Raw genomic sequence first — 22,357 nt, 5'->3', positions numbered from 1 at the left:
GCACACCCAAATGAAAAAATAGTACCTTTTCTAACTCGCTTAACAGGGGTTCCTGTTCCAGTTCTTTTGAAATGCTGCATTTTGTCACTTGTCGCTATCTGCTCCGGTGAAACAACATGGCGGGCTTCATAGCTTAATCCAGCTCTGTGAAGATGCCCACGGACATGATTAGACAATCCAACTCCTGTTTCAAATGTTGCTGGACAGTATGGACAGGACTTCTTCTCAAGTGATAAATCAGTCCAATGGAAAACTGAGTTATGCTTTGGCAATGCTGTTCCTACATTTTCTAAATTTTGAGGATCATGTAATTCATGCAGAAAGTTACTACTCTCTGCATCTTCATAATACTCAAAATAAAAACCATCATTCTGCTCATAATGAAGAGAGGATTTATCACCAGCTTCTTGATCCTCCATTTTACCTTTGAATAAAGGGAATAGGTTTACATGATCCTGATTAATATCACTGTAAGATTCATCCTCCATAGACTGTGCAGTGTAATCACATAGTTCAACATTATCCCATGAACTTTCATCCTCCGTTTCATAGCTGTCTTTTTTTTCAGCAGAGTTAAGTTTCTGTAAAACAACAACAGTCATTTTATGTAGAAAATCTGGATAGCAATCCAAATCATCTCCTGTAACAGAGCCTTCCCTCTTAGACTCTTTAACCACTTTTTTTACAGCTACACGCCTATGGTCTTTATAGCCTTCTGGCCTTTTGGAATCAAGATTATGAGAATCCATGATAAAACAATTATTATGGGGACTATTTGATGATGAAAATAAATGTAAAGAACTAACAGAGCTGGACTCTTCCTTTTTAAAATGTAAAGGATAAGGATCACTAGATTTTTTAATCATCCTGTAGTTTTCATATTTGTGCCTATATAAATAATTATTGCTTGTTTTGACACTAGCTTTTTGTTTTGCTGCTTGATGGAAATATTTAGGTTTTTGGTCAATGCTATTTTTAATCAAAATAGTCTTGTTTGTAGAGTTTTGATTGCACACACTTACAGCTGACTGTGAAACGCTTTTCCGAGCCTTCTGTATCCTGTGGGGTCTCTTGTGAAGTTTCGCAAAGTTACTGGATTGCGAAGCTGAGCCAAACGATCTTTTTACATCTTGCTTTAGAACAGAATTCTTTGGAAATGTAGATGATTGTTTGATCAATTGTTTAGTTCTGCTTCCAAAATCTAAAGGTTCTTCAATTATGCTGCTTTTTCTTTTTTCTAATCTGAGGTGGCTACCAAACGGATCAATGCACGATGTTGGATGCAAGTATTCCATGTGTTTTTTTAAAATGCTTCTGGCTGATGTAGTAAATGGACACATCTTGCACATATATGTGGTTGATTTTTTTGATGACCCTATATATGGATCTTTCACTGAAGTCTTTTTCTGTGTTTTTCTCTGGGACATATCACTACTGATAATTGAACACTTCACTACTGCTCCATGAGCAATCCCTCTATGGCATTCCAGTTCATTTTCTGTCACAGCCATGAAATTGCATTCCTCACAACAGTAATATCTTTTATCCTTTTCATGGGTTTTAGCATGTTGCACAAATGTTTTGGGACAATTGGTACCAAATACACATTGTGGACACTGTAATCGTGCACTTCTACCCTCATCCTGAAGTTCTTTCAACTCCCGGATTTCTTCCATCAGTTTCTGCCTTCTTTCCTGGTGAATTATCATGTGCTTAAGAAGTGAATTACGATCTCGAAATGTCCGTCCACATTCCCTACATGCATAGGGCCTTGGGACATTGAGATGACGGAAGTGACTATTCCCATCCAAATGATACATCATATGCCTATGCAAGTGTTTCTTCTCCCTAAAATTCACATTGCACTTTGTACAAGGATAAAATGATGGCTCATCCGTACTAAAAGTAGATGGTGATTCTGAATCATTCTGTTCACATTTGTTTTTTAAAGTACTAGAAAGAAAAGTGCTAGTGTGAACTGGAGAAGAATCTTCTGCACATTTGTTAGTGGGACTATAAATCAATTGTTGGATAGCATCAACAGCTTCTAACTCCTCATCTGTCGATTCAGGCTTCACTTTTGTTAATGCATATTTCTGTGGTTCTACTACTTCTAGATCCTCACTCTGCTCTAAATAGTCAACATTTAGTAATTTTGATTTACTGGGAATATAATCTGTATCATTAAAACAATCCTCTGTATAACGTGTTATCTTGCTAACATCCATTTTTCTTTTTCTCTTTTTCTCTAGACCTACTTTACAGTGAACTGGAGACTTCTCTATTGTTTCTTCATTTGTCATAAGAAACTGTATGAACTCTTTTTGTGGATCCCAGTTTGTATCATTTCCTGATCTGAAACTACCTGTACCTGAGGAAATTCCTGTTAATGTATTGACACAATCATCGTCTACTAGTAAACTGCTATCCTCACATACTTCTACTTGGCTTATTAAAGTGCTATCTGATTTCACACTATTTCCTATAGATTTCTGTGTATCACAACCAACTGAAGCAGAGGTAGGTAGATTTTTAATGGAATGAGTCAGGTTCTTAGCCTGTGCTACGTCAGGTAACAAAAATAACACTTGGTGTTGACTTGATTTCTGTGTTGTACTCTTTGCAGGCAGCTGGAGATCATGCACCACTGGCAAAGTTGAGCAGGAATCTGTATGACCCACAGGTTGTCCAGTGGTTAATGAAACACTACTTTTATTCATAATGGAAGTTTTAGTTAAGGTGGAGTGTGAAACTGGTCCATTAACAGCAGTTCCTTTAGGCAAGCTAAAGTTTTCAGTAGAAACAGTAGGAGCACCAGTATGTATAAATAGAGACTTCTGGCCTCCACTTAAGGCTTTTTCGGATCTGTCCCTTGACAGCTCTTCCGGCAGAGTCAATATATTGTTTTTCTGAAAAGATGTTTCACACTCTTGTGGTTTAGGAATGCCACTTTTCCCGTCAGAGATGAAATTGCTGTCATCTAGAAGTCCTTCTCTAGCACCAGTAATCTCAGTATTTATCTTTGAATCATCCATATTGCTGGTCTGTCTATTAAGCACATTTATACTAAAAATAAAAAGAAACACAGTAGTTAGACATTCAGAGAAATAGCTGATAAAAGCAGCTTTAAATTGATATTATTTCTGCAGCAATGTACTGTATTATGATTGGCTGTTTAAAGCTGAAAAATCAGTTTGACTGTGTTAAAAACAGTTCATTTGGGAGATTCAGGGCAGACTGTTTTCTAAATTAACTTGAAAAATAAAATGAATCCAATGCACCTCTCCCCCTAATTTGTGCAATGTTAAGGTTGCAAGATAAAGCATTAAAAACAAACTGAAAGTTCAAAAAGTTAAGTTTGAGATAACAATATTAACTTAGCCACATTACACAGCCTGTATACTTTTTGATATACATTAACATTTTCCAAGGAAAAGAAACAGTATTTCCTATGTATTTGCAATGGGCAGACAGTAACCTTAATTTGTGGAATTTCCAAAAGTGCTTACAACCTGATCTTGCATCCTTAACACCATTTCCCCCTTCTAATGTCCTACAGTTTGTATTTGTTTAAAAGGGAAAATATGGTAGAAACTGGAACTAACTGGCTTGTGCAGCTTAACACCAGCAGAACTTTTAAGGCCCCCAATCCTGCAAACACACATTCTTAACTTTACTATGGGGAGTAGTTCCACTGTTTCCAGTAGAACTACTCACAGTAGTAAAGTGGTTGCAGAATCAGGGCCTAAATACCTTGTTCCATATCTCTTGGGTTTGCACACCTTACAAATTTCATTGGCTTTGCACTTGTCAATTTACAGAAATTTTCTATTATATTCAGTGTGTAGTTTTCAATGGTTAGATCTTAATTAAATCAACACCAACTTTAAAACAAAGTAAGAGCAACAGTGCTCAGTGAGGATATTTGCTAGTATTTATTTTTAAAAAACAGAAAAAAGGATCTCCCTCTTTGCCAAATTGTCCGCCAGTCATCTATTTATACAACATTTAATCTCCCAATTAAAAAATGAACATGCAGGTAAAAAGGGCAGGAAAGAATTATTAACAAAAAATACTGAAAATACAATTTATAAGTACATTAATGTGGATTACAAAGCCAACGGAGAGTTCATCTTTAGCTGTTTATTATAAACATTGTAATCTACACATTAATGGTTACAGACATAAAACTACAGTTGGAAAAGAATAAAGACTTCCAAGATCACTATGTTAGAATCATTTCAATGAACTTGCATCATCAGAAAAGTCAAACACTTCCTTTAGCATCTGCAGAGTTAATCAAGAGAGCTTGTTCTGTATCTGAAAGCATCACCCACTTCAAGGTATTTGCCACAACAGACCCGACACTATGGAACAACTTATTAAAACCTTTGTTCTGGTGGTCAAGGAACATCCCAGTACCAGAAAGAAGAAAACAAAAACCTAATTTCTAGTCTATGAGCATTGATGTAAACATGGCAAAGCACACTGAGTATATAGACAGACTTGGGTTATTTGAATCAATTAATGAATTTAAATGTGTCTTGCAAGAGAGAGGAGAAGTTGGGTGTCGGTCTTTCACTACTTCCTTATGCTATGTAAAGTTGGCCTGAAAATTTTTTCCCTCCTTCCTCCGCACCCTCCCTCCTCAACTCCAAAAATATTTTTTCTTCTGCTTGGTTTAACATTAGAATTTCCAGCCCCATTTAGAATGGAACACTCTGCCAACTGGAGAGCAAGTGTAATATGACATCTCAAGGGTACAAACAGTGAAAGTTAAGCAACTGAAAGGGAGAGAGAATTTTAAAGGTTTCAGAGGAACAGCCGTGTTAGTCTGTATTCGCAAAAAGAAAAGGAGTACTTGTGGCACCTTAGAGACTAACCAATTTATTTGAGCATGAGCTTTCGTGAGCTACAGCTCACTTCATCAGATGCATACCGTGGAAACTGCAGCAGACTTTATATATACACAGAAAATATGAAACAATACCTCCTCCCACCCCACTGTCCTGCTCTACGTAAAAGAATAAATGGACACAAATCAGATGTCAAGAATTATAACATTCATAAACCAGTCGGAGAACACTTCAATCTCTCTGGTCACGCAATCACAGACATGAAGGTCGCTATCTTAAAACAAAAAAACTTCAAATCCAGACTCCAGCGAGAAACTGCTGAATTGGAATTCATTTGCAAATTGGATACTATTAATTTAGGCTTAAAAAGAGACTGGGAGTGGCTAAGTCATTATGCAAGGTAGCCTGTTTCCTCTTGTTTTTTCCTACCCCCCCCCCCCCCCCCAGATGTTCTGGTTTAACTTGGATTTAAACTTGGAGAGTGGTCAGTTTAGATGAGCTATTACCAGCAGGAGAGTGAGTGTGTGTGTGTATGGGGGTGGGGGGGATGTGAGAAAACCTGGATTTATGCAGGAAATAGCCCGACTTGATTATGTAAAGAGTTGTCACTTTGGATGGGCTAGCACCAGCAGGAGAGTGAATTTGTGTGGAGGGGTGGAGGGTGAGAAAACCTGGATTTGTGCTGGAAATGGCCCACCTGTTGATCACTTTAGATAAGCTATTACCAGCAGGACAGTGGGGTGGGAGGAGGTATTGTTTCATATTTTCTGTGTATATATAAAGTCTGCTGCAGTTTCCACGGTATGCATCTGATGAAGTGAGCTGTAGCTCACGAAAGCTCATGCTCAAATAAATTGGTTAGTCTCTAAGGTGCCACAAGTACTCCTTTTCTTTTTGAGAATTTTAAAGGTGTATCAAACTAGGCACCCAAAACTTGAGGTAGCCCAAATCACTAAGCACTTTTGAAAATTTTGATCTTTGTTATCTGTTTGTTGTTAACACATATTTAACTTCAATTACTAATTAACATTTTGAATAAAGAAAGCCTCTGTTAAAGTCATCACCTAGTCTCCTTCAATTAAAGCGTCACAACAAACATCCCTGGTTCCTCCCAATGGTCCTTCAACAAAACCAGGGAAGACCACACTTGACATCCCTTTTTCCTAAAATTAAAATTAAAAATAAAAATCAAGCAGTAAGTTAAAGAAAGCGCACTTTCCTCTTATTAACAAATCAAAAAGTAGTAAAATGGACCCATGCTGTCTTTTTTTTTTTTTTTAATCCTTTATAGTTCACTCTAAAGACAATCTCCTCCTTCTGACACAAAGCCAGCAAATGCCAGACCTCATGGAAAAGCAGCTGCTATGCTACTTATATTGGAGCCAATTTACCGAGAAGGAAAAGCACAGATTTACCAAGCTACTCTTAATTTTCTCCCTCTCCCCTCAACAACGCTTTTTTACGATCTTATTTTCCTCGCGTAGTTATTCTGTACCACCTTATAAAAACTAAACTGGGCTGAAGAGCGTGAAGAAGAAAAGATAATACAAGTACGGTTGTATAATGCTTTCCATTACAAGCAATATATAGCAAAAGCTTTTCTTCACTGTATCAATATTCAGAACAATTCAATAAGTAATATAGCATTACTCATAGCAGTGTGCAGTCACAAATACATAAAGTATACTTTAATGACACATCATTTAAACAGATAAGACAAATCTAGTTTAAATGGATTTATGCCATATCCTTAAGTAAACTTAACGAGACAAAACATCAATTTTTAATCCTTCCATTTCTCCAATTTTCAAAATTCTATTATATGTTGAGATTAGCAAATTTCCACAGTAATTAAAAGACTTATAATAAGATCATATTCAATGTTATCACCCTAAAATGGCGATAATGCAGCACCCAGCAGGAGTCTTTACATCACATACACAAGTTAAAAATGGGTAGCACAAACATGTACTACAAAGCAGTAGTGCAAATGTCAGTTAAAAGAGAAGCAAACTCTAAGGATGCACCACAGTTTCCCTGTCCATTTTCTCATGGAGTAAGTGTAAAATATTGAACTCTCAATCATATCAGGTTATTCAACCATTCTGAAATAGAGTTTAGAGATTTCATCTTTTAAAGTTATTTATGCTGAAAAGATTTGTATTTTTCTCATCTTATTATATTCACAGAGGTAGACAAACGTATGCTCAGTCAATTTGAGAGCCTATATTAGTTTTTCTCAACAGGAAGCAACGTTGCTAACGAAGTGGTAAATTCAGTGTTAATGAGTGGCTTCACTGTTACCACCTCTTGAAGTAAAACCTTCCATGTTCCATGTTCCACCCATCTGTTCTGGTGTTAGGGGCTCAGAGAAAGAACAGACGCTTCCCATTTAAAGCAACTTCATTGGTACCCCCAGAACAGCAGGGTGGCAAACTGAGAATATCATGTCTGCTTGGAGATTGCAATCCTCATTATCAAAAATGGCTTCATGAAAACTTTCCACAAGTTCAGATGAAGACACAAAACCATACCGTTGCACACGTGAAACTGTAAATGCATAAAGACTTTAGTAATCTATAGGGAGTACTTAATTTTATTAAAATTATGGAACATGGAAATATTACAATCCAACCACCTCCAGCTAGAAATTTACTTTAATGCCATGATGAACAACAGTTTAATTATATCAGATATTTTTATTTTTCATAAATTACTTCAGGTGTTATAGGTTTATGAAGATTGATAATGAGTCAGAGAGGGCTCGATCAAGACTACCAAAATTGATAAGAGTCTTTCCACAGACTTCAGCAGGCTTTGGATCAGGCCCCCAATGCATTCTACTCCAACACTAAGATGTATCAGATCATTTTAAGCTAGTTGTAGCATTCTCCCACCTATGAACAAAGTGTTGGTGCCAATTAGCTGGCACCAAAGGATGAAGTAACTATGTTTGCAATGATTTTAAATGTCTTTTTGTGAGTGTATTGGCAGGCAGAGATTTGAGGCTGAAATTCAATACTTAAACCTATTGGACTGTACTTGAATACTACAACATACAATCACCCACTCTGATATCCTGAAACGGATGCAATAAAACAATACGCAGGGCTAGATGGTTTTAAGAGTGTTTTATACCGGGCTTTGAATGTCCTTATTTTTAAGAGGATGTTTATGTTTGAACCTCAAGAAGAACAGTGACTTACTGAAGTGTAATCTGATCCAAGGCACTTTCAAAATTAGATGCATCAATAGAGCAATTACGATTTAGCCAAGATTGTGTATTATTCTTAACATGCATTCATAGCACACACCTTTAAAAACTTCATGCTGTACGCTGTACCATGAAAGCATATAAACAATACAAACTGATCCAAAGGCACAGTAGTAACCTGTAAATATACTTACTGTACTTGCACAGTACTAGCCACTTTAATGTGTCAGGATTTAAGTCACCTATTCCTTTGCAAATGCTGAATGTATACAGTATTTCGCCCCCTCGCCCTCATGTTAAGCATTGTCTCTCTTTTTCTAAGATAGAGAGCTGAGCTAATTTCAATTTTTTTTTTTAAAAAGGTACAACTTCTGGCTAAAATCTTGTATAACAAGTCATTTAGATTGCAGCAATGCCTAAAATATGGTAGTATTTTACAGACACAGAATGACACAGTCCCTGCCTCAAAGAGCTTACACAATATATACCTACAATATCTGGCTAATAAATATTGATAAATTACTACAGTAGTGCTATCATCCAACTGTATATAAGTACTGGGCCAAATTCAGTTACATCAGTAGAAGTCTGGAATAACTCCGCTGCTAGTAGCAATGTTACTCCAGATTTACACCACCACAACTATTTATTGTATTGAGTTACTCAAGATTTACACCAGTGTAGCCAAGAGTAGAATATGTCCCATTGCTTAGCTAACCAAAACAATTTGTCCCCCCCACTTTATTTATAAATGGACATTTAAAAAAATAATAAAACCACTAACTCTTCTTAAATATCTTGTTTGCAATATTTAACATAAAACATCTCATTTTCTGAAAAATCCTAATGAGTTCTGCAGCTATAACTGCCTGTAGCTAGATACTATAAGCCTTTAAAAAAAAAAGTGCAAAGGTCAGATCTGTCTTCAAGATGACAGATCATCACTTAAATGCCTCAAGCTAATCTTATTGTCTCAGAAATCTCAAACATCAGTATTTTTGCAAACTATCAGCACTTGCTATAACACCCTTACTACACTACATCTTGAGGTTAGTACAGAAGAAATGAGGTGATAATTGCATATTAACATAATTATTCTGTAATCCCTCTGAGCAAGCTTCCTAGGTCACTCAGTAATTCAGATTAGATGCAACCTTCCTGTCATCAAATCTATGCTGTCCACTTTCTGTTCATTAATAATTCTTTTTGATAGAAAATGAACTTAATTCCATTCTTTTATGTACATTATTAATTGTATTTATTACAAGTAGGTTAATATTTCTTGAGTACTTATTTCATAATGACAACCTTTGCCATGTAATACTGTCACACACCGAATTATAATATTGCTCTCCTTCCTGGCTAGCTCACTACAGAGCTAAATATATTGTACTGTTGCCTGCTAGCACCGTTATAGTTAGAGGCTTGTCAATTTCTGTTATAACCCCTCTATTTTACAGGCATTTGCAACATACTCAAAAAAACACTGGAGCAGAAAGTCAGAACAACAGGATTTAACCAAATTCATAAAGAGCATAAAATGCTTTCCCACAGCTAATATAAATTTTCATGCAAAAGCTACAAGTACAAACTTAAATGAGATAAAACCATGCATCTTAAAGTGACATTAACATTAGACATTTTTAATAAGGCCATAGGGTTTGTTTGTTATTTTCTGAAACCCTGATTAAAAGGGACACTGGAAAGTAGGTGGCCCCCAAAACTGAGCCAATTTAAAGGTGAGCTAATTTTATTCATCCTGTTTATACAATATCAAAGAGAGAAAACAAGCCTGTCAGCACAGTTTTAATCCTATATAAACCCAGCACACTGTTTTTTTTTTTTTTAAACAGACACATGCACAATCTTTTCACAGGAAATATGGATCCACCATTTAGCAACAGGAAAGGCACTTAAAATTCTGCACCAAGTTTTCGCTTGTGCCTCTGTTGTCACCCAAGAGTGAAGCCTTGAAGAAAAAAGACTACTACCTAATATTTATATCAACTGTTTATTTTGAATGTACTTACTAAAATGCATAATTTTACATACAGAAACGGTCTCTCTCACACACAGAACCCCTATATGACTGGGAGACAAGATGGTAGAGCCAAAGAACAGCTTTTCAAGAAAGGAAGGGCAGAAACAGAAAATTTAGTCTGCTGGCTCTTTGGTTCTGGGATTAGACAGGACCGCAGTCAGGCTAGTGGACTGGTCCAGTGGCCATGCAGAAGAGGGGCCATATGCAGCCAGAAAGCATAAGCCTGAAGACCATCGATGAAGACAGAAAAGTAAAGATGATGGGTGAGAGAAGAGAAAGAATGACCAAGAGACGCTGTTCTAGGCTGGAAGCTATTTTTTCCTAAAGAAAAAAGCATACAGGAGAACTGGGGAAGAAGGAAGAATCACAGCAGGCAAGAACTCATTACTCAGAGAATGAAATTAAAAAGATAAGATAGGAAAAACGAAAAAATACAGGAGAGAAGAGAGGAAGAAAAGATGCACAATTTTGGGGTTGATTTTTTGGGTTTTATATTTTCTCTCTCTGGCCAACGTACCATCTCAATCAAAGTAAAATTTGAGACAACAGGGAAAAAGAATGTTAAACTTATGCAAACAAGAGTCATTACTTCATGTTATTATAGCTGAGCACGTAAGAACTCATATTGTTTGAGGGGGGTTGTTTCAATGAAGCTAATTGCCATACCATGTTCAAGCACTGGTTTGGAACAAGACTGAAAGTTTAAGACCTTTTAAAAAATGAAAGGGCATAGAAAGAAACAGAGATGATGAGAAATTGGTATTAACTTGCCAACAGTCAGCCTGGAGGGAGACAGCCTGCTCCACCAGTCACCAACAATGTTAGCAGAAGCCAGCCAGTCACCCAGCAAAACATTCAAATGGTGTAAAGCAAGAACAAAATCACTTGACTTTAAGTGGATTTTTTGGATGCTAGCAATTCTGGGTATTCATATTGTTGGATATATAACAATATATGTAACTGTTGGATATATAACTGATTATAAGTTTTAACTGGTGCTTTTGAAGGAACAGTTTAGCAGTTCTGGTTCTCTGCCTTTTAGAGCAATTCTGACTGCTCTAAAGGCAGAGAACCAGATTTCTCTAATTTACTGCTCCTTACGTAAGGCTTCACAGTGCTTTTCCCCCTTTTCTGCTTGTACTTACAAAGCAGATTGTTGAGAGTGTGCTCCCATACTCATGGCATAGCACGATGGATCATACCATCTCCACTGTTTATGGGCTTGCTTTGTTCAGAAACCCACAATTTACAGAATTCCAGTAAATGCAGATGTGACTTTGTTTAGCACATGGTCTGGCCCTCTTCTCCCTTGGCTACTCATGTTGAATTTAATTAAACACACACAGAGCATTCTACAACATTTAATAAAAGAGTAATGGAGGAAGACACCTTTAAGCCCATAACAAAGCTCTCTTTTTAAAAGGAAAGAAAAAAAACGGCGTGCCAATGGTTCTTCCTGATATTTACATGGATCGAGTGTTTTGAGTATACTTACTAAAATGCATCATCTGACACAAAGGAGTGTTCCTAAAGATCATTCAGACCTTCTCTAAGTGTTTTTCATTTGTTTTTATAAATTCACATGGGTAGAGTTTTGAACCAATTATGATTACTGGTTTGGAAACAATTCCAACTTAACTACCACTATAATGAAGTGCTAAAATTAAGTTTTCCGGATGGTCTGGTGTGGCACTACTCAAGTCAGAGAGCAGAATCCAAGTCCTTGTATCTGGCTTCTTGAGTCAGCAAGGGTTGAAAGTGCTCTAGAAGCAACACAGCCGCAGAAAGAAGGAAAATGGATAATTGTTCAAGTCATTCAACTGGGACAACTGATCTGTTAACACCGAGTGACTCTGAAATCTTGTAGTATAGTGGTTGTAACTTGAGTCCTTAAGACATATTCTGGCTTTCTGGAGGCAAAATGTCTGCCAGAGAGGAGGCTATAGAGACGCAAAGTGTTCATACTATTCCTTCTATTGGAGATATACTGGGGGTGATCACAGCCCACAAAGTGGGTAGTACAGTCAGTGCAGGGGTTTTGGCATGGCAGCCAGGAAATGTGTCAATTCCGTACACTACCATGACTGCCTCAATTAGCAGAGCTTGTGAGATTAGACACCAAGCACAAAATAAAGCTGGCCCTGGTCAAACCATGACCAAAATTCAAACTGCTCCTGACCTCTGGACTCCTCCCAAGGTCCAAGGTAGAAATAATGTTTATCCTCAATAGGTGTTAATTCTAACTGAAGTGCAGTGGGCCTTGCTAGCGTGGAGAAGTGCAATTTACACCTCCATCCAACAATCAGAATATATCCAGCCCACTTCTGGATGTGTGATCTCAGATTCAGATAAGCATACCAAATGCATTTACTTGAATATGCACTCCTTCATATCTGGTGATATACAAACTATCACATTACATTTAAGTACAACAGAGTCTTCTAAGTAATTAAGGTTAAAGATGACCAATCAGGCAAATTAATTTATACCATATTTGACTGCATGATGATCCAAATTTCTACCGAAACTATTTCTGAAGTATGTCATCTTCGTATCTAATTCTGCAACAAAAGCATCACATCTTAATGTATTAAGTTAATAGAAAATGATAATCTCAAAGCACTTTTCAGATAGACAATGCATTAAGACAACACTCTTGTGAGATACAAATATCATCCCCACTTTACGGAAAAGGAACAGATTCTGCCTTGGCCAAAGAAGGGGGTTGGGGAAGGAGAGGAGACTGCAACTAACTGTGATTTGGTAACCAAAATCCTTTGAACAAGACAGAAAGCATTAAAAGTCAGACAGTTTAAGAAACATAGAAAAAGCGATAGAGTGCCAACCCCCGCCTCCAAGTTTCTGAACTGGTAAAATACACCATATCCTCAGGCTCAGATCTTTCAGGAATGACAAAATGGCTTTTTACTAACCAATCAAACAACAAAAGAAATTCACCTTTCAGTGAGAATATACATGAGAAATTTCATGCCCAAAGCATAATTATTTGTTCAGAAAGTTTTAAGTACCGGAAAATAGGTGCCTATAATGAAATTGCTTCCTCAAACGCACTTATCAGAATACTAGCACATATTTTCTTCTGAAAGTGAAAGAATTGAACCATTTATCAAAAATAAATTTCTGAAAGTTCATTTCTGACTGAAGATGGGATTGTGAGATTTTTTTACCATCTATTACCCTGAAGGAACGCAGATTCATCGTAGGTCAGAGCTGAAGCATGCTTATCTTACACTTATAGAAGCCAAAGCATATGAATTCAAGATCCCTGATAATACCCTTCTTTTAAATTTTGGAAGCAACGATTGATTAGATAAATAAAAAGCCCCATGAATTTTTCTCTGCGCATCATTTTAAAATTAAAGTATTTAAATAAGATAAACTAGTAATGAAAGTGAAATCTCAATTTCAAAAGTAGCACATTATGCATATGGCAAAAATGTACTGTTAAAATACTATTTCATGCATCATTATTTGTATTACCCCAGCACGTAGGAGCAGTAGTCACGGATCAGGAACCCATTGGGATATTAAAAAGATCATATGATTTCATTATGAACGGTAAGACTTTTATAGTGAGTTTAGTACCTATGAAAGATGCCTGATTGACAACACTGTAATCTGAATTCCTATTTTACTACAGCTTGGATGGCAACAGCGCAAGCTGACCCAAGCCCCCAGAGTGCTCAATTCTGTTCTATGAGGGACCATCAGGTGTCCGCATGTATTCAGTGCTTGATGACTCTACTGAGATTGCCAACGAGTGTATCAATGGCAGTGGAACTTCACTAAAGCTACTGCACTAGAGTTAGATACTGCACTAGAGAGTTTACAGCTGCTTAGCTATACCGATACAGCTGTGCTGCTGTAAGCTCTCTAATGTAACCACTTTAAGCCGACAGAAGAGAGCTCCTGGAAGCTTCACTATTCCAGCTCCTGTGAGCAGCGGTAGCTATGTCGGCAGGAGAAGCTCTCCAGCCAAATTAGCGTTGTCCACATGCTGCTTATGTCGGTGTAACTTACGTCACTCACGGGGGTGATTTATTCACACCCCTGAGCGACATACGTTATGCTGACAAACTACAGTGTAGACATAGCCTAATTCTCACTAAGGACTGGAAGACCATATTTGAATCATTGAATTTTCTAAGCAGCCCATGCATACAGCAATCAATGCAAGAGGAATGAGTGCATCTATAAACGGCAAGATAGAGGTCTGGAAATACCATTTTTGAAAGCATTTTTAATTAAAGCATATGAGAAGCTGTTTCTTTAGAAACCTTGGAGTATTTTGTCTTACAAAGAAAAAATTGACTTTTGGTCCTTATTCATAAATAAGTAGTAAGAGACAGTGTTGTAAACTCATGGTTATACCACAAGTCTCAGTATTTGGTGATTTTCTTAAAACCCCAGTAGTTGGACTGCATGAAAATCTTGATATTTGAATGCTTAGGATTGGTAATACTTAAGAACATATCCCCATCCTGTTGGGACCTTAAATTGGTAACCAAATTAGCTGTAACATAGAAAACTACTTCTAAAAGCCTGAAAATCTAGCTGTTAAGTACAGCTAAAGCAGCTTTTTCACAATAAGTACAATTGCTTTAAATTTTCTCCAGCAAACTCTCAACGAAGTCAGAGCCTTTAAAGTTTTACTCTAAAAAGAATGAATTCTTTTCAACTTAAGCATGTATTATGTATGCCCCATGAAGAAAATCAAATTATTTGTAAAAGGTAAGAGAGCCTCAAGCTAATCAACACTATGGATTCAGTTTAGAATAGTGAAACTCCAGAAACAGGAAATTTGCTTGTCTGCACTGAAACTTGTTTAGTATGCACCTTTGTCACATGACTATCTTTAAAATGAATATATTTTTGCAGTGGCAAATAACCAGCAGTTTCCTCTAGCTGTGATTCAACACTCATTAAAGCTGTTAAGTTTTTGCTTATTACATACTCAGTTTTAGAGTTTCATTTACTATTGCAGAGACATCAGTTTAGTATAAATTTCAATGATTTAAAAGCCACATTAATAGATTACAGAACACAAAGTCCATATGTTATACAAAGCTTCCATTCCTCAGATTATTATTTTTTTAAATTACCAATGAGAGATGGATTTTTATGTGGTATTTGTCAGCAACTGATCACCACCACACACCAGCAAAAGAAATTAAGAACTCAAGTTCTCTCAAGAAAACAGTATACTCCGAACACGTATAATACAGTGTTCAAGACCATACAGACTCTCTAAGGTCAGAGAGGTTATATGCATTTGGGGGAGAACTGGTGGAGAGGGGATACACATTTTAGTTTGATTTTTTTGGTCCTAAAATAAAGTGCTATTTTCCAGGACACAGTATATCCCAGCCATTCTTCCAGCTGCTGTGTTTCAGTGCTCTCTCCCTAAAGTCCCTTCACTTATGCCATGTCTACACTACCACTTATGTTGGCAAAACTTATGTTGCTCAGGGGTGTGAAAAAAACCCACTCTCCTGAGTTACATAAATTTCACCAGCACAAGTGGTAGTGTGCACAGTGCTATGCTGGCGGGAGAGTTTCTCCCGCGGACTGTAGCTACAGCTGCTCTTGGAGGTGGTTTTATTATGTCAATGAGAGAGTTCTCCCCTGTTGGCATAGAGTAGCTACATGAGTGATCTTTGTAAGCTTGCTCGTGTAAACCTGTTGGCCAGCCTGGTACTCTGTTCTGGTCCATGCGCTCTTGTCAGATGTCAGGCCAAGCACGACAGAAAGCCTCAGTGGAAATCTCAGTCACCAAGAAAAGTTAAGTACCTATCCTAATCTTTCTTACTCTGCATCTTCTATTATATCATTGACTTACTACCTCAGTTGACACTACACTGGAATCCTACCCACTGCATTCTTCTACCATCTCATACTTCTGATTCTTCCAGGCCTTACACTTAAAAAATGAGAGCATGCTGCAGTGCAGAACCAAACAATATGGATATCGAAGCATCAGGGTGGCTGATTTATGTATCTCCTACTTCAGTCCTCCCATTCAGTTTTGTTTGTTTGGGCTTTTTTTTTTAAATTCCTTAATCTAAAAATAACATATTTGGGTTGACAGCTGCACAGCCCAGGATATTTTTTTAAAAGTTAGAAAAAAAGGGCCCCATTATTATGGAGCAACACTAATTAAGGTGAAAACAAGCTTTTTAGAGCATTTTCCTGTGTATTTCATTGCCACTGAATATGCTGCAGAACTCACTCCTTGACAAACTATGCTTCAAAATTTAAGTTTTCATCTAAAAGGAGTTTTGTTCCTAGCCTTCATGATAGCAAAGGAAACCTTCCAAAAATGAAATGAATATAAATTATGTAGTGTTGCCTTCCTCAGTTTTCAGGCAGTCTGAAGCAATGTCTTTAAGATAGATAAGAACTGCCCCCATTCAGCATTATGGGGTATTGTATTATAATCACAGAAGCGTAGGGCTGGAAGGGACCTCAAGGAGCCATCAAGTTCATCCTCCTGTGTTGAGGCAGGGCCAAGTAAACCTAGACATCCTTGAAATGCTTCTCTAACCTGTTCTTAAAAACCTCCAATGATTCAACCTCCTCATTCTATTTCAGAATCAAAGGTCAACATTTTTAACTGTCACTGCTGATCATTTCAGTAGAAACATCCAGTTAATATGTTTATCCCAGCAACTCAAACGACTGAGTGCTAAAAGCCCCAAATCTTCTCTATCCAGCTGCCAAAATGTCTAGTTTCTCAATGATCCCTGCTGAAATTACATGGAAACTCATGAACTTTCTTGTGTAGAGGATGATGTGTCCCACAAACAAATGAAGTTACCAAATGGTTAACAGATAGGCTGAAGGTTTCGAGAGTTATAGTCTAATATTAAAACACAAAGATGTGAACAAAATACATCTAAGTACTGCTGACACTAAGAATGTTAGAGAATTGTGAAAGTCGCCTCCTGCTTTCACGTGCATTCGAATGTTAAGTAGCACTACTTTTAACAAAAATGACATCCGACTGGCAGAACAGAAACATTATGTCTTCAGTATTTACAATAAGGGCCAGATTTCCAAGCATTTTCAGCACCCAGCAGTGCCCACTGAAAAAAAAAAATAGGAATTGAACACTTCTGAAAAATCTGGCCTAACCCTTCTCCTGAAATACTGGTTCAAACTGGGGAGGTGGAGTGCTTTTGAAAATCCAGACTTTTTTATACAGCAGGTGGATTTTTAAAAAATATTGTAATTATTATTTAATTATGAAGCAGCTTCAAATGTTCTATATCAATGGCACACAGAGAATAAAGGAGAATTATCTTCTATGTAGCAAAAATGTTTAGTCTATTCAAAAATTTATTTTCCACCTCAACCCACACCCAACCAAAAGCTGATAATTCTCAAATGGTTTGGGGCTTGTTTGTGTTTATGTTTAGTTCTCACCTTCATCAACTGTAACACTTTCTCAAGATAAACTCTTGTTCTCTTCACTATTATTTCATAGACATATAGACTTTTCAGGCCAAAAGGGACAATCACAATTTAGTCTGATCCCACCCCACATCTAAACACAGACAGTAGAATTTCACCCAATTATTCCTGTACTGAGCCGAATAACTTGTGGTTGAACTAGAGCATCTCCTAGAATGTCTTATTCAGTCTTTATTTAAATATTCCAAGGAATGGAGAATTTATCACAATCCTTAAACTGTTGGTTAATAATCCTTATTTAAAATTTATATCTTCTTTCCAGTTGGAATTTGTCCGACTTCAACTTTGTGCCACTGGATCTTGTTATGTCTGACTGCTAGAGCTCTCTCGTATCAGACATCTTCCCTCTTTTGAAGTACTTAGCATGATCAAGTTGTCTCAAATATCTCTTCAATACCCTACATAGACCAAGCTCCTTAAGTCTCCCACGGTAAGGTTTTCCAGACCATGAATCATTCTGGTCAATTTTAACTTCCACCCTTCATAACTCTTACTTGTACACTTCATTTCTCCTCCAAACCTTTCTCTTATGCTCCCCTCTACCTAGATCAATTCCTTTCCTTCACGCTAATTTCAGACGCTGAAGCATCCTCTTTCTTTAAAAATCTAAAACCTTGATATCATATCATCTAGGTTTTCCTTTCCTCATTATCACCTGGCTCCTTTCATTCAGCCTTCAAATATTTTTTATTTCACTTATGTCTAGAGTAACTGACAGACAGATCAGTATTTTGGCTACAAGTGACTTTTTATCATTAAAATTCCATTTTATTAAGTATTTGCATTTCAAACAAAAATGTTTGGTATTGACTTTTTTTTTTTGCTGTCTATTCTTCTCTTCCAGTAAAATTCTCAGCCTTTTCTTTCTTCCTTCCTTGTCCCACTGTCTGGAGCCATCATCTCCAAAATATTAAATAAGTTATGCTATTTCAATTGAAGTGACTGAATGAAAACTAAAAGAAATACTGTAAATGAACAAGTGATCACAAGATTAAAGATTCCTTAGGTGATTAGCTGATAAACAGAGGAAAACATTGTACATTTAGGGAAATGTCATCATGTTAGTAGCAAAATTACAGTAGGGTAGAATTCCTTTAAGTACACCATCCCCAAAACAAAGTAAATTAATAGGTTATTACACAATGAAGGGCACACCAGTTCTTTAGCTTTACAGTTAAACATTGCCCAAAGTTAACACTTAAAAAAAAATCACGTCCCTTTAATTATACATTTTAAACATTCTAACTAACTTCTCCATAAAACGGTCTTTGGAACATAACAATTAAAAGCTTTTATTTACGTTAAATAGAAGTCTCTTGCATTTCTGAATACATTGCCATTCTTTCCTATTTTAAAATAAAATTAATGCAATTCCTGTATCCTCTAATCTGTAATTTTAAAGAGAATTAAGGCCGCTTTCCTTTTGAAGCCAAGTACTGCCACCAAGTGGTGATCACATTCTTTAACCAACAATTTGACAGAGTACACAAAAAAACAGAGAACTGAAAACACTTATTTTTTCAAAATGAGCACAAAAAATTATTAAAACCATGCAAGTAGCTCAGGACAAAATGGATTTAAACATTTGTTTCATGTTCCAAAACTGAACTTTCCTTTCACTCTGAATAACTAAAGCTTTTTTCTAATACTAAAGTAATCTTTTACATATAGTGTTGTTTACTGTAGCCTTTAACCAGTACTTCCATAGCTATGAACAAAAATAATTTAAAATCTTATATTCATACTGAAAGTTACTAATGTATGATAGAGCAGTTATGTCCTTCAGAGTTTATAGTAAATTTAATTTTAGTAGTTTGTTAAATTTTGATTTCTGTAAGAATTTAGATGTTAATCTCCATGGGACAGACACTGTCTTCCTCTGATATGCACAGAGCAACAAGTATATTGTCAAAATTTAAACAGTAATAAGGATTAAGATGCTCTAGTAAATCTATATCTTTCACTGGAATTAATGAAAGTCAAATAACTCTGAGAGGGGGAAAATTGATTTTTATTATTATTTCTTACATTCCGTTACACACTTTCAAGAACACACTTTTCAAAGGACAATCCAGGGAGGGCTTGCTTACATTTAAGGCTAGCACTCACCCAACCATTACTGAAACTTTTAAAATATATAGTCTTGTATTTGTATATATCTTCTTCAGCAACCTATACATCAAAGAAGAGTTTTATGGCTCTTTTCAGTAGATATTATTTCATGACTTCTCTTCAAGCTGTCTGATCATGCTGCTGCAACCAACAGGCAAGTCATATATAAGACTTATTTTCACAGTAGTTAGTTTTTATAGGTAGTGTGAAACTGAGTTCTCACAGTGGAAAACATTCATATTCAAAAATCCTAACAGCTTTTTGTTTACTGCAAAGTTGATTGAATAGAATCTAAGTTATTTAATATTTATATTGTTATAGTGCCTAAAGGTCACAACGAGGTTGGTAAGGAAATGTAAGAAATCAGCTCAATTGGATTCTTGACAAGAACATTTCCCAGATTTGTCAAAATTTGCAGTCAGCTTGTGCGTAAGTCCAAAAGTACAAGTTCTGAAAGATTTTCATATAATGCACAGAAAGATGATAAAATCAGGAGCACAAAGACAGAGAATTTGCATGTCAACAGCATGCTGTCACAGAATGAACTTCCCTACAGCCAACTTAAGAAATTTTTAATTCAATTTTACTGAAGTTTGTCATGGTTTTGTAACAAGTTACACATCTTCTGATTTTTGGAATTTTTCGAAGTGAAGTTCCATCAAGTTAAAAACTGAAAAATCTTTCTTCAATGTGTTCTGAAACATACCTAACTACTTGTGACACTTTCTTTGGTTGATAGTGATTGTTGTAATCACGAAAATTCATGACAAAATTTTGCCATTTTGCTCTTTGAAAGCAGGTTTTTTCAAACTGAAAAAAATACAGCCCTAGTCATATTTTATAGGTAACTGGATACTGTATTGGTACAACTGATAAACTTAAAAATACAATGAAGTAAAATTGATGATCTGATGAAGCCACCCACCCTCCCCCTCACCAAGATCCATCTTCCCTAAATTAGGAAGACTTTTTACTCCTCAATGGGAGGTGGCACCAATCAGCACTTTTATTTTCTTCTCTGGCCCCTAGCACTCTACCAGCATGCTGTCCTGTTCAATCTCATGATGTGCCTTTCAATAGGGAACCTTTTAAGGGCAAACCCTCCCTCCTATATCCCACTGTACAATACTGGACAGTGACTGACATTTAGGGAAGTCCTTTGCACCTGTCCTGGGGCCTGCTCCTTATGCTCCTAGTTCAATAGCTGTGCTCTTCAATGATCATATGTATTTTTAATTTATAAATAAATGCCAATTCTAGGCAAGGCCAAGAAAGTAAAGATTGGAAGCTAAAAATTTGGCAGTTGGAGGGGTGGGGGTTGGGGTTCCCTTACAGTATGATCCAACATACTGAATGATTAGGAAAGGAACCAAATTTATTTTGGATAAAAAATTGAACACTATCAGATGTCCAATGTGCAAATTACAGTAAAAGAGGAATATCAGGTTGTAAAAGAGGAATAGGATAAAAGACAAAGGGAATCGTGATACATAAGAGCACCCAATGTGTCTCTTCATTGCCCAATAGGCATTTGGACTATATTTAGTTTAAGGTAAAATAATTGCATAAATCAGTTTGCTTGTCAAACTATTTTAAGCTTACTAGACCAGATACTTCAGTTCTCACACACACACAATCTAGCTGGAATCTTCCAGAGGAAATAAAAACAGATGTATTACTTTAAAGTTTTTTTTATTGCTCAAGTAAAAGAAAAGTTGGAAATTTAGAATTCTACAACTTCAGACTACAACGATCAAAACTTTAGGATACATGAATGCACAGAACACTAACTGTTCACCAAGTCCATCCTCTGCTTTATAGTAAATATATCTTGCTATTTGACAAATATACCAAGCTAAGTATTTTGAGGTCATTACTGTACACTGTATTCGGTAAGCCAACTCTGAGAGAGAGATCTAAGAAAGAATGGTTACTGACCTTCAGTAGCAGTGGTTCTTCAACATGTGTTGTCCACACTGATTCCACCTCTGGTGCGCATGCACCATGCGCACAAGAGCCAATTCCTTTTGGCTAGCAGTGTCTACTGGAGTCACACCTGTATTATGGATGTCCTCGCACTCTCCCCTCAAGGGCATAAAGGACAGAGCTGGCCCAGCTATTTCTCATTTCCTTTGAGGCTACAGAATTCTGTAGCTCTGACCCCTGAAAGAAACAGGGAAGAAGGGCTGATGGTGGAACTCTATGCAGACTCAGGGACTCAACAACAGTGAGACACAGCCTGGCCTGGACCCCTCACAACCAACAGGGACTGCGATTGGGGAGCTCTGTCTATAGAAAGGGATCCTTCCCAGACAGTAGAGACCCATGCCAGCCCAGGAACATATCTTCAGATCTTGTGTGTTTGGTTTGGGGATTTTTGCAGTATTGTTCATCTGCCATTCAACCATGGCCCTCACCACACCCCTCTTCTGCACGCTACCACCCATCCTCATCCTGTTGACTCTTCCCTTTCCCTCCCACTGGGTCCATCTTCCTTTCCTGGTAAACTTCACCCCTCTACAATTCTTCCTACCACCTTACTTACTCTCTTCCTCTTCACCCCAACCTGCCCCCTCCTCCTGCCAGCGCAAATCCAGGTCTCACATCCAATTTGCCCTCCTCATCCTTGGGGACATTTGC

The 22,357-nt window shown here is 36.9% G+C and overlaps 1 protein-coding gene across 11 annotated transcripts in view; it reads right to left on the bottom strand.

Annotated features, from left to right (window-relative positions):
- The window catches only part of ZNF644 (zinc finger protein 644), a 78,923-nt gene that overhangs the window by 16,023 nt on the left and 40,543 nt on the right, over positions 1-22,357 (bottom strand). For 6 of the 11 annotated variants that reach the window (XM_048860271.2, XM_075131648.1, XM_075131649.1 and 3 more), the window contains exon 3: positions 26-3,066. In XM_048860271.2, coding sequence (XP_048716228.1) covers positions 26-3,035 — 3,010 coding nt within the window. In that variant the 5' untranslated portion in view covers positions 3,036-3,066. Of the gene's footprint in view, positions 1-25; positions 3,070-5,920; positions 6,020-21,655; positions 21,881-22,357 lie in introns of those variants that run through there. The other 5 variants (XM_075131646.1, XM_075131645.1, XM_075131650.1 and 2 more) reach the window with 4 other exon arrangements.

This window comes from Caretta caretta, chromosome 8, assembly GCF_965140235.1.
Source record: "Caretta caretta isolate rCarCar2 chromosome 8, rCarCar1.hap1, whole genome shotgun sequence".
NCBI classification, from domain to species: Eukaryota; Metazoa; Chordata; order Testudines; family Cheloniidae; genus Caretta; species Caretta caretta.
The sequence above is the reverse complement of the archived record's forward strand: the minus strand, read 5'-3'. Positions and strand labels throughout refer to the sequence as shown.